Below are 13,906 nucleotides of genomic sequence, written 5' to 3'. Positions count from 1 at the left end.
GACTATTTTTTCTGCATGCGCTGGCCGCGCGGGCACGGGGTAATGCGCTGTGACGTCAGGAGCTGACGACGGCGCTCGAGCGCGGCGAGGTTGCAGTGGGCGTAACCCCGCGGCCGGGGGAGCGAGGGGGCGCGCGCTGGCGGAACTGCTGGCAGCTGGCGCCCGCCATGTTGGACTCTACCCTGAACCACGCCAGAACACCTGGAAATGCGTTTTTGAAGGTGAAAAGTCCACTCACAACTGATGCCACAATTCTTGGCGGTTCAGGCATGGTGGCGTTTACGAACAGACTTGGAGTGCTGCTTGCGACCGTAAATATTGCGAGGTAATAATTGGTTCGTATTGCCTGCAGTGGCCACAGTGAACAATGCCTTTAGTAACACGTCAGTGCTATGTGAATAACGACAAGGACGTATTTACTTAACGTAAGCATTTATTATGACGGTTAGACCTTTGGTGGATTATTTGAGCACTTTATGTCGCCCTTTGACGAAAAGTGATTTTTGCTGTGATCTTTAGAACTGGTGCATTTTGTGTTGCCACCAATCGGATTTATGTTACGTCCGTATGTAGTAGAACATTGCTTTGATATACCTTTTAGTAATGTATGAAGTTTCTGTAACATAGCGAGCTATTGGTAGGCTACGCTGTTGGAGTACGACGTGATAAGGAGTAACGAGACTGAGTGCAGCGAGAATAGTTACTTTTGTTTGTTATTTACCAACTTGGCTTTTCGTATAACTTTAGGTTTTAGCTCAACCCTGTTACGGAGCCCATTAATTTTGGTTTGCTCTTGATAATTTGGAGGCAAAGTTAATATTAGTAATTTTGAATACTACGCCCTTTAATTTTATATCAGAACGAGTGTTCGGAAAGTGGCCTAAATCTCCTTGGGAAGGAGTAAAATCCCACAAAGGTAGGAAGGAGTTGGTGAGCTTCATAATAATGTCTGTAAAGCCTGTTTATGTTTTGCTAAGCAATGGTTTACATTTGTGCCTTTGAGTTCGAAGGTACGTCGCCGAGACTGCCAAGCCACCTGGGATAGAACACTCTGACCAGTCACCGAGTCGGTGATGCTCATGCACTAACTCAAGAAACTGATGCTCATGCACTAATCCACCTTCAACAGTACCTTCACCACTTTTCAACTGGACTCTTGTTTCAGGGGATTCAAGGTGCGAATCGAGTAGGAGCTATGTTTTATTACCCATACCTTCTACAATTTTTAACAGTTACAAAGTTAAACAAACCTGAATGTCCAATTAGGGTTTTCCTTGAATGTTTCTGCGAAATTCTCACTTCATCAACAAATGGTCATTTTTTTTTTTGTTCTTTGTTCGGTAATCAACAACATAAGTTGAACAACTGTGTGAAAGACATGGTTTTTATTGTAGATTTAGCCGGCTGCGTCTCAAGCGATGAGACTATAATGAGGTTTGCACTTTTCCAGAGAGTAAATTTACACCTGCAGTGTGTGGCTGAACTTATGAAGTATTTTGAAATTGTAAAGTTGGAGTAATTTCCTCTGTTTGACTCTTTTGATAAACTAGATGGTGATGGTAAGGGTGGAGCATTTCAAAAGAAACTGACATCATGTGACAAAAATGTGAGTTATTTTTAAACATAAAACGTTTTGGGTAAATAACTGCAGTAGTAATTTTTAATTAGCAGAAAACCATGTACGTATAGTAATAAATAAATAAGGCCTTCTGTGAAGAGTTAAAGGTAAGAAATTTAGTCTGTCACAAAGATAAATGTTGTATTAATAATATTATATTATTTGTATAAATATTTATTTCAATATGAATACATTCTCTGTTTTTACTGTTGGAAGAGCTGCATGCTAGTTTAAGTTCACACTATTTTTGTATGCTGTGCCTCTTTAAATAATGAATACAAAACATTCATTTGGCAGTTTTGCGCTGTATTGATGTTCTAAATTGGCAAAAAAAAACATCTATGGCAGCTGTTTTTAATGAAACTAATGGTTTTTCCAATTTTTTTTACAAGAAATGCCATTTAATATAGTGTTGAATTGCGATAGGAAAATGTATGGGGGGAAGGGGTAGAGTGTATCAGCCTCTCAAGGCCTCCAATCCCGAGTTGGTACTGCCTCTGATCTAAGGAATTAAGTACTTCACATAGTCATATATGTATACCGCAAATTTATGCAATTTTGTTATTACATTCATAGTTAAATTTTTATCAAGTTTTTTTAGATCTATTGTTCGTATTATGCTATACTTCGGGACAGAGTGTTACGGTTTTATTTTTTGGCCAATCATTTTTAAAAAGAGGAGATTTCAGTGCTATTGTTTTTATTGTTATACATTGTAAGTAGTATACGAATGTATGTTCTGGGACTGGCTTCTGGCTGTAGATTGATAATTGTCGACCGCCATATTGGATTGTGACGTCACGGCGGCCATCTTGGATGGTTGTGACCTTGACCTTTGACCTTGACCTTGAATTTGATCCTCAAAAATCGCCAAAATCCGCCAAAATTGGGCAAAATTTGCCCAAAATTCCTCAAAATTCGCCAAAATTTCCATTTCTGTGGAAAAAAGTTCCGCCAAAAAATCTCAAAAAATTCCACAAATTAAAAATTTCTCTTTTCGAGGGAAAAATTTCCCGTTTCGAGAGAAAAATTCCCGTTTTTAGTCCTTAAAAATCCCAGCGGCTGAAAATTCCTAAAACAGGCTTAAGCATCCTTAACTCAAGCCAACATTAAGCCATTTATAGGATTATGACGTCACCGTTGCAATTTCCGTTACGCCCTCCATCTTTAACTTTTTTATTTATTATCCGATTTTAATGAAAAAAAATTTAAAATTCATAAAAAAATTAAATTAATAAAATTTTAATATATTTTTTATAAAAAATATACTCTTTAGACACGGAGTTCGGAGTCCTCGATTCGAACCCGACGAGGTCAAAAAAAAACTAAAAATGGCGACAGGCTCCTTCCACCACGGAAGTCACCTACAGACTAACCTACCACCACCAATAACAAGGTCAACTAGTATAATGTCATGTCCGCCATCTTGTCTTCGTCTGCTGGTAGCCATTATCATCTTGTTATCGTCGGCGAGAGTGTGCTGACACCATGTAAGTTTAATTCTTATCCGCTAGAGTGCAGTAATCATTTATTATTGCTGTCACCCGCCATCTTGTCATTTGGCCGCCATCTTGGAATCGTGTAATTATTTAGCTAGAAATTCGTAAAAAATTCCAAAATTCATTAAATAAATCACTCATTAATTTACAGATTGATTCGATCAGTTTCAGTCCTTGGTTCAATACCCGATTGATGCAATAATGTTTATTTTGATGTAAAAAAATAATAATTTCATTATTCCATGTTCAACATTCTTAAAGAGACATTAAAACCTTTACTGTCATCATCATCCTATAAGCCACCAACACCAACATATTGGTAATTCATAATTTTAATGCTAGAGATTCGGGAAAAAGTTCAGATATCATTAAATAAATTTCCAATCAATGTACTGATTAATTAGATCGACTTAGGTCCTTGGTACGATTCTGGACGATGAAAAAAAAAATATCAATTTAACATAATAGTAACAGGTTCGAGGAATTAAACACCACAAGTTCTTTCACAAACATAATATTTATTACATAATTTCTATTCTACTACAGGATCACTTACGAAAGCCAGCAAATTTACAATCATTTAGTTCCGCAGCGGTGTGAAATGACTAATTCTTAGCTCCAATCGGTTTATACTAGACAGAGTCCAGCCAGAACCTTTACAGACATAGTTCTCCTCTTCTTGACAGAGTTTCTGGATACCGTTTTTAACAGTTTGCTTCACATCGTCAGAACTGTAAATTACTGCAGCCGATGTCTTGAATGCACACTTCTTCACTTTGTCATCTAACGGATACGGATTTCCATATAGACAGTCCAACCACAAGTTATATTTCAAAGGTCCGTTTGTCGCTACGTCATCAGTAAGCTGATTGATTATGTTCTGTCTAATATCATCAAGAAAAGTACAAATGTCCTTCAACTCACCGAACGTATTTAGATAATAATAGTCTTTCAACGTTCCACGAAATGCAGACTGCGCCAAGTAGAATCCATTATCGTTTACTTGTAATGCACCGAACACAGTCTTAGGTTTAGTTCCATGTCCAGACGTCATAGCAATCGGTTTCTGCACATCTGTTTTTTTGCTTGTACGCTCACGAGTCTCCAATCTAAAGCGAGGAGTCGAAATGTTGACAGGTAGTTCAGCAGGAGCACAGACTCCACCTTTACTTTTTTTCGCATGATGTCGCAAACTGTCAATTCGAGTAAACCATTTAAGGCACTCATCACAGCGAAACTTCATTCGATAAGGATTCTCGTGCATTTGCTCCGCTCATGTCTTCGTGCATCATGGGAAAATGCGAACGACGTATCACAGTAGCTGCAAGGATACCGTGGTGATGAAGACGAGCCTTTCAGACCTGATCCAGATACAGGCGTTGCAACAGTAGTACCATTTCCAGGCATACTCTTATGCACATCGATGCATCGTTGTTGCGCCGAAACCTTTACTTTCTGCCGCACAGCAGGACCTTTGCATGCCTTCATGTGCGTTTTAATATTATCTTTTCTGGCAAACTGCTTATGACATTTCTCACAAACAAACATTTTACGATATAGGTTCTTGGCACATTCGCTCCTCTCGTGTCGTCGAGCATTGCTGCTGTTTGAGAAAATCTTGTCACAGTAACAACACCGATGTTCGTTAGTTGTTGTCGATTCGACATCCATTGAAGCCTCCATCGAGGGCGAAACGAAGTTCGTCGAGTTTTCCTGCACAGCCAGCACTACCGGCATTAAAGTCTCTTCTGCTGGTGGTATCGCGTCTGATGAAGTCTCCTCCAGTGTTGTCGCCGTGGTTGTCAACGGAATCTGCTCCTTCTCCGTCGTAGCTGTCGTCAAGGTTCCCGTAGTCGACGGTACAACCTCCATCGAGTTCGACGTTAAAGACGGTAAAGATGCCATCGAGGTCTCAAGAACAGCTAATTGACACGACTTATGCACCAGAAGAAACAAACTAGACGATCCTTACACCGCCGACGTCAGTAACATACTGAGCGATCTACTGTCTAGGACTCGCTTATATACATGCACCGTATGGAATAATACGCTAGTCAAATCAAGAACCATTTACAATAATACTAGAGTCAAATCTACAAATTAAAAAAGAGGATCATTTGATCGAAAAAAAAATTCGATCTCTCCAATATACACCAGGCTCCAAGAGCTACAATTCACGTCATCAGATCCATCTACATTTTTGCTCCTATGCTTCAATTGACCATTAGCTGCAAGCGCTCCAACAGCTCCATCAGCTCCAACACGTAATTTACGCAATGTACGCACAATACATGCAATTTACATGCAATAAATGTAATGATCACACAGTACACACAGGAAACGGAACGTACACACAGTACACACAGGAAACGGAACGTATACACACAGTACACACAGGAAACGGAACGTACACACAGTACACACACACAGGAAATGGAACGTACACACAGTACACACAGGAAACGGAACGTACACACAGAAAACGGAACGTACACACAGTACACACAGGAAACAAAACGTACACACAGTACACACAGGAAACGGAACATACACACAGTACACACAGTACACACAGGAAACGGAACGTACACACAGAAAACGGAACGTACACACAGTACACACAGGAAACAAAACGTACACACAGTACACACAGGAAACAGAACGTACACACAGGAAACGGAAAGTACACACAGTACACACAGGAAACAAAACGTATACACACAGTACACACAGGAAACGGAATTATCACACATACAGTAGCGGAAACACACAGGCTTAGTTGGAAATCAGAATACAAGAAATAAATACACTAAATTTTTACTTTCAATATTTAATTACTTCTCAACATTACACAAATACAAGTAAAAGAAGCCATTATTGTATGTAGCCGGCTTTCCTCAGTTCTTTGAGTATGAAGGATATTTCTTTGATGCACGAATAGTTTCCTGCACAAAGCGAGCCATGTAGAAGTCTTAGCCGGTCAACCAATATGTTTGGATCTTTCCATGATGTGTAATCAATCTCTTCTACAACCATCTTACTTGCTTGTTTATTATAAATACTGTTAATATCACAATCGTCCCAGTGATCATAATAAGCATTATCAGATTTATTATAACACGACGTTTCTATCGTTTCGGTCTCAGGACATCGCCACATTCTTCGATCTTGTCAGCTCTAGGTGCTTCATCACAGTCTATGCCTTTGTCAACAGCCTCAGAGTCACTGTAACAATCACTGTAGAAGACATCCTCTTCACCCAGATTACCGTATGAATTCGCTATCGATGATGTCGAAGTGCCTTCATCGTCTTCATGCTTCCTTTTTAGGGGTCCATCATTTTTACAAAGAATGGAGGATCTACTGAATATAGGCTTGAATGTATTCTCACTTTTCACGGTGTTGATACTTCCATTAGTTTCAGTCTTCCCGAAGCCATTAGCTTCCTTCAATTTATGTTCTTCATTACGATCGGGTGAGCTAATACCATCACGCTCAGGACAAGGAAAATTATTGTCGTAATGCATATCACTCTTCTTTAGTCTAGTGGATCCATCGGTGTCCTCTATGCCGTAAGTAGTCTTGACTTTACATGTTCTTCCATGTCTTTTTAAGCTGTCAATTCGTGTTAACAACCTGCTACAACGATTACAGCTTAACATGTTGCGTAGTGAGTTTCTAGCACAATCATTCTTCTCATGACGTCTAGCATTCCTTCTCATGGCAAAATCCTTGCCACAGTATCTACAGCGGCTTCCTTCCGATTCAGCTGCAGATAACAAACCACGATCCATGGTAGCTTCTGTGACTAATGTTAGATACAAACTAACAGTTTTCTACAATTGGAACCATTTCTTAAATAGAAATTTTTTCATATTTCATCAGCGAGAGTTAATATATCTCCTGCAAAAGTACTTTATGCATGTAGTTCTGCTTTTCAACAACAGATGTCGCCACATGTTGCTTGCAGGTAAATAATATTTAGTTATTTTATGCGGGATGCGGAACGCGCACTATCGATCGCAAAGGGAGGTTGGCTTCGATAGTATCCAAGGAGAAAAAAAGTTCATCCTTCCTGCTAGTGCTTCTCAGAATTCTCACGGTCCGCCATTTTGGATTGTGACGTCACGTCGGTCATCTTGGATGGGTGTGACCTTGACCTTTGACCGAAACCGCAGGTATGATCGCAAGCACACGGATTAACCATCAAAATACTGATAAGAATAATCAGGAGCACACGGAGAAAACCATCATAATATTGGCAAGAATAATCAGGAGCACACGGAGAAAACCACCACAAGTTTTCTTTGATATCATAAAAATACAAAAAAATAAAAAAAAATTAATAAAAAATTAAAAATAAAAACGAAAAAAAAAATTCAAACTTTCTGCTAGCTTGTGAACTTCTCATTGTTGAGCAAAGATAGAGTTCTAGTACAAGCCAGAATGTTTAATTTTTTTTTTTCGTTTTTATTTTTAATTTTTTATTAATTTTTTTTTATTTTTTTGTATTTTTATGATATCAAAGAAAACTTGTGGTGGTTTTCTCCGTGTGCTCCTGATTATTCTTGCCAATATTATGATGGTTTTCTCCGTGTGCTCCTGATTATTCTTATCAGTATTTTGATGGTTAATCCGTGTGCTTGCGATCATACCTGCGGTTTCGGTCAAAGGTCAAGGTCACACCCATCCAAGATGACCGACGTGACGTCACAATCCAAAATGGCGGACCGTGAGAATTCTGAGAAGCACTAGCAGGAAGGATGAACTTTTTTTCTCCTTGGATACTATCGAAGCCAACCTCCCTTTGCGATCGATAGTGCGCGTTCCGCATCCCGCATAAAATAACTAAATATTATTTACCTGCAAGCAACATGTGGCGACATCTGTTGTTGAAAAGCAGAACTACATGCATAAAGTACTTTTGCAGGAGATATATTAACTCTCGCTGATGAAATATGAAAAAATTTCTATTTAAGAAATGGTTCCAATTGTAGAAAACTGTTAGTTTGTATCTAACATTAGTCACAGAAGCTACCATGGATCGTGGTTTGTTATCTGCAGCTGAATCGGAAGGAAGCCGCTGTAGATACTGTGGCAAGGATTTTGCCATGAGAAGGAATGCTAGACGTCATGAGAAGAATGATTGTGCTAGAAACTCACTACGCAACATGTTAAGCTGTAATCGTTGTAGCAGGTTGTTAACACGAATTGACAGCTTAAAAAGACATGGAAGAACATGTAAAGTCAAGACTACTTACGGCATAGAGGACACCGATGGATCCACTAGACTAAAGAAGAGTGATATGCATTACGACAATAATTTTCCTTGTCCTGAGCGTGATGGTATTAGCTCACCCGATCGTAATGAAGAACATAAATTGAAGGAAGCTAATGGCTTCGGGAAGACTGAAACTAATGGAAGTATCAACACCGTGAAAAGTGAGAATACATTCAAGCCTATATTCAGTAGATCCTCCATTCTTTGTAAAAATGATGGACCCCTAAAAAGGAAGCATGAAGACGATGAAGGCACTTCGACATCATCGATAGCGAATTCATACGGTAATCTGGGTGAAGAGGATGTCTTCTACAGTGATTGTTACAGTGACTCTGAGGCTGTTGACAAAGGCATAGACTGTGATGAAGCACCTAGAGCTGACAAGATCGAAGAATGTGGCGATGTCCTGAGACCGAAACGATAGAAACGTCGTGTTATAATAAATCTGATAATGCTTATTATGATCACTGGGACGATTGTGATATTAACAGTATTTATAATAAACAAGCAAGTAAGATGGTTGTAGAAGAGATTGATTACACATCATGGAAAGATCCAAACATATTGGTTGACCGGCTAAGACTTCTACATGGCTCGCTTTGTGCAGGAAACTATTCGTGCATCAAAGAAATATCCTTCATACTCAAAGAACTGAGGAAAGCCGGCTACATACAATAATGGCTTCTTTTACTTGTATTTGTGTAATGTTGAGAAGTAATTAAATATTGAAAGTAAAAATTTAGTGTATTTATTTCTTGTATTCTGATTTCCAACTAAGCCTGTGTGTTTCCGCTACTGTATGTGTGATAATTCCGTTTCCTGTGTGTACTGTGTGTATACGTTTTGTTTCCTGTGTGTACTGTGTGTACTTTCCGTTTCCTGTGTGTACGTTCTGTTTCCTGTGTGTACTGTGTGTACGTTTTGTTTCCTGTGTGTACTGTGTGTACGTTCCGTTTTCTGTGTGTACGTTCCGTTTCCTGTGTGTACTGTGTGTACTGTGTGTATGTTCCGTTTCCTGTGTGTACTGTGTGTACGTTTTGTTTCCTGTGTGTACTGTGTGTACGTTCCGTTTTCTGTGTGTACGTTCCGTTTCCTGTGTGTACTGTGTGTACGTTCCGTTTCCTGTGTGTGTGTACTGTGTGTACGTTCCGTTTCCTGTGTGTACTGTGTGTATACGTTCCGTTTCCTGTGTGTACTGTGTGTACGTTCCGTTTCCTGTGTGTACTGTGTGATCATTACATTTATTGCATGTAAATTGCATGTATTGTGCGTACATTGCGTAAATTACGTGTTGGAGCTGATGGAGCTGTTGGAGCGCTTGCAGCTAATGGTCAATTGAAGCATAGGAGCAAAAATGTAGATGGATCTGATGACGTGAATTGTAGCTCTTGGAGCCTGGTGTATATTGGAGAGATCGAATTTTTTTTTCGATCAAATGATCCTCTTTTTTAATTTGTAGATTTGACTCTAGTATTATTGTAAATGGTTCTTGATTTGACTAGCGTATTATTCCATACGGTGCATGTATATAAGCGAGTCCTAGACAGTAGATCGCTCAGTTTGTTACTGACGTCGGCGGTGTAAGGATCGTCTAGTTTGTTTCTTCTGGTGCATAAGTCGTGTCAATTAGCTGTTCTTGAGACCTCGATGGCATCTTTACCGTCTTTAACGTCGAACTCGATGGAGGTTGTACCGTCGACTACGGGAACCTTGACGACAGCTACGACGGAGAAGGAGCAGATTCCGTTGACAACCACGGCGACAACACTGGAGGAGACTTCATCAGACGCGATACCACCAGCAGAAGAGACTTTAATGCCGGTAGTGCTGGCTGTGCAGGAAAACTCGACGAACTTCGTTTCGCCCTCGATGGAGGCTTCAATGGATGCGGAATCGACAACAACTAACGAACATCGGTGTTGTTACTGTGACAAGATTTTCTCAAACAGCAGCAATGCTCGACGACACGAGAGAAGCGAATGTGCCAAGAACCTATATCGTAAAATGTTTGTTTGTGAGAAATGTCATAAGCAGTTTGCCAGAAAAGATAATATTAAAACGCACATGAAGGCATGCAAAGGTCCTGCTGTGCGGCAGAAAGTAAAGGTTTCGGCGCAACAACGATGCATCGATGTGCATAAGAGTATGCCTGGAAATGGTACTACTGTTGCAACGCCTGTATCTGGATCAGGTCTGAAAGGCTCGTCTTCATCACCACGGTATCCTTGCAGCTACTGTGATACGTCGTTCGCATTTTCCCATGATGCACGAAGACATGAGCGGAGCAAATGCACGAGAATCCTTATCGAATGAAGTTTCGCTGTGATGAGTGCCTTAAATGGTTTACTCGAATTGACAGTTTGCGACATCATGCGAAAAAAAGTAAAGGTGGAGTCTGTGCTCCTGCTGAACTACCTGTCAACATTTCGACTCCTCGCTTTAGATTGGAGACTCGTGAGCGTACAAGCAAAAAAACAGATGTGCAGAAACCGATTGCTATGACGTCTGGACATGGAACTAAACCTAAGACTGTGTTCGGTGCATTACAAGTAAACGATAATGGATTCTACTTGGCGCAGTCTGCATTTCGTGGAACGTTGAAAGACTATTACTATCTAAATACGTTCGGTGAGTTGAAGGACATTTGTACTTTTCTTGATGATATTAGACAGAACATAATCAATCAGCTTACTGATGACGTAGCGACAAACGGACCTTTGAAATATAACTTGTGGTTGGACTGTCTATATGGAAAGCCGTATCCGTTAGATGACAAAGTGAAGAAGTGTGCATTCAAGACATCGGCTGCAGTAATTTACAGTTCTGACGATGTGAAGCAAACTGTTAAAAACGGTATCCAGAAACTCTGTCAAGAAGAGGAGAACTATGTCTGTAAAGGTTCTGGCTGGACTCTGTCTAGTATAAACCGATTGGAGCTAAGAATTAGTCATTTCACACCGCTGCGGAACTAAATGATTGTAAATTTGCTGGCTTTCGTAAGTGATCCTGTAGTAGAAAAGAAATTATGTAATAAATATTATGTTTGTGAAAGAACTTGTGGTGTTTAATTCCTCGAACCTGTTACTATTATGTTAAATTGATATTTTTTTTTTCATCGTCCAGAATCGTACCAAGGACCTAAGTCGATCTAATTAATCAGTACATTGATTGGAAATTTATTTAATGATATCTGAACTTTTTCCCGAATCTCTAGCATTAAAATTATGAATTACCAATATGTTGGTGTTGGTGGCTTATAGGATGATGATGACAGTAAAGGTTTTAATGTCTCTTTAAGAATGTTGAACATGGAATAATGAAATTATTATTTTTTTACATCAAAATAAACATTATTGCATCGATCGGGTATCGAACCAAGGACTGAAACTGATCGAATCAATCTGTAAATTAATGAGTGATTTATTTAATGAATTTTGGAATTTTTTACGAATTTCTAGCTAAATAATTACACGATTCCAAGATGGCGGCCAAATGACAAGATGGCGGGTGACAGCAATAATAAATGATTACTGCACTCTAGCGGATAAGAATTAAACTAACATGGTGTCAGCGCACTCTCGCCGACGATAACAAGATGATAATGGCTACCAGCAGACGAAGACAAGATGGCGGACATGACATCATACTAGTTGACCTTGTTATTGGTGGTGGTAGGTTAGTCTGTAGGTGACTTCCGTGGTGGAAGGAGCCTGTCGCCATTTTTAGTTTTTTTCGACCTCGTCGGGTTCGAACCGAGGACTCCGAACTCCGTGTCTAAAAAGTATATTTTTTATAAAAAATATATTAAAAATTTTTTAATTTAATTTTTTTATGAATTTTAAAATTTTTTTCATTAAAATCGGATAATAAATAAAAAAGTTAAAGATGGAGGGCGTAACGGAAATTGCAACGGTGACGTCATAATCCTATAAATGGCTTAATGTTGGCTTGAGTTAAGGATGCTTAAGCCAGTTTTAGGAATTTTCAGCCGCTGGGATTTTTAAGGACTAAAAACGGGAATTTTTCCCTCGAAACGGGAAATTTTTCCCTCGAAAAGAGAAATTTTTAATTTGTGGAATTTTTTGAGATTTTTTGGCGGAACTTTTTCCCACAGAAATGGAAATTTTGGCGAATTTTGAGGAATTTTGGGCAAATTTTTCCCAATTTTGGCGGATTTTGGCGATTTTTGAGGATCAAATTCAAGGTCTAGGTCAAATGTCAAGGTCACAACCATCCAAGATGGCCGCCGTGACGTCACAATCTAATATGGCGGTCGACAATCATCAATCCACAGCCAGAAGCCAGTCCCAGAACATACATTCGTATACTACTATTGTATATTCATAAAAATGGTGTATTATTCAACAAAAATAAAAATATTATATTTATTAAAACTTATTTCACCATAATAGTCTTATTTTGAATGTCACATAAAGCATTTAAAACATAAAATAATTTAAAAGCACTTCTCAGAAAAATAAAAATTAAATCGGTATATTTGAGGTGTTTGAATGAAAAATATGCCAGCGTGATTAATGTAAAATATGTAACTAATAAGAGATTCAAGATCAAACAACATGATGCTAATTTTTTCCAATCTATTTAGCTAATAAATTTTGGTACAAAAGGCATGATCAATAATTACATTTAATGAATTGACGATAGTAAAAAAATTAACTTTTGTTGTTTGACTTAAGTTTTGTTGTCAATTTGCTGATTTATTTCACAGTTTTAGTTACAATTCGGTGCTAAATGGTGTGTAAAGTGCACGTCTGTGTTATTGACATGTGGTGTTATTTCGGTTTTATCACAGTTCACCACATATTCTTTTCCCTTACTATACTTAACAGCTCCCCTGCTTAGGACGCTGTTTATTCAAGAGAGAAGCTGGTTTACTTATTCTGTGTCTATTTACAGGCTATTGGTGATAAACTGAATGGATCGATAGAGAACTTTAATTTTGAATTAAAGATATCAAGAAAGATTTTCACGAGAAGTATTCGGAGGTAACAGTGTCTCAGAGACTGGAAGTACTGGCAGTACGGGGCGGTGCTCTGAGCCAGACGTGGATGCCAGCTGACACAATGCTTATTGTTTGTTGCAGCTTACCAAGAAGAACACTCTGTTGAAGTATCAGAATAAACTGCAGAGTGAGAAGGTTAGTTATTGTGTTGGGTCAAAACCTTTGCAGAAAATTCGTGAAATTGTACTTGAACTCCCTTTTGGTTTTAGTTTATTTTTAAATGGCGGTATTTAGAACTTTACAAAATGTATTTAAAACCTGTATTTTTTTTTGTCAAATACTGCTCAGCCATTACTAATTAGTAGCGACAAGATTATATGGTGAATTGCGATAAAACTTAAATAACACCGAAAAGCATGTGATTTCTCCATTAAACACTGAAATGCAAGTTAATTCAACTGCAATGCATCAAAATTCAACTGAAATTATGAAATTAATTCGCGTTTTACAAAACTAAAAATTTAAATTTTAGTATATCAAGTTCA

The 13,906-nt window shown here is 38.7% G+C and overlaps 1 protein-coding gene across 1 annotated transcript in view; it reads right to left on the bottom strand.

The window, feature by feature from the left end:
* Window positions 1-13,906, bottom strand: part of LOC134531087 (muscarinic acetylcholine receptor DM1) — a 104,218-nt gene that overhangs the window by 16,331 nt on the left and 73,981 nt on the right. The window contains exon 6 of the mRNA XM_063366662.1: window positions 7,033-7,080. Within this exon, the coding sequence (XP_063222732.1) occupies window positions 7,033-7,080 (48 nt within the window). The remainder of the gene's footprint in view (window positions 1-7,032; window positions 7,081-13,906) is intronic.

This window comes from Bacillus rossius, chromosome 1, assembly GCF_032445375.1.
Source record: "Bacillus rossius redtenbacheri isolate Brsri chromosome 1, Brsri_v3, whole genome shotgun sequence".
In the NCBI taxonomy this organism is placed as follows: domain Eukaryota; kingdom Metazoa; phylum Arthropoda; class Insecta; order Phasmatodea; family Bacillidae; genus Bacillus; species Bacillus rossius.
This window is presented reverse-complemented; position numbering and strand designations above follow the sequence as displayed.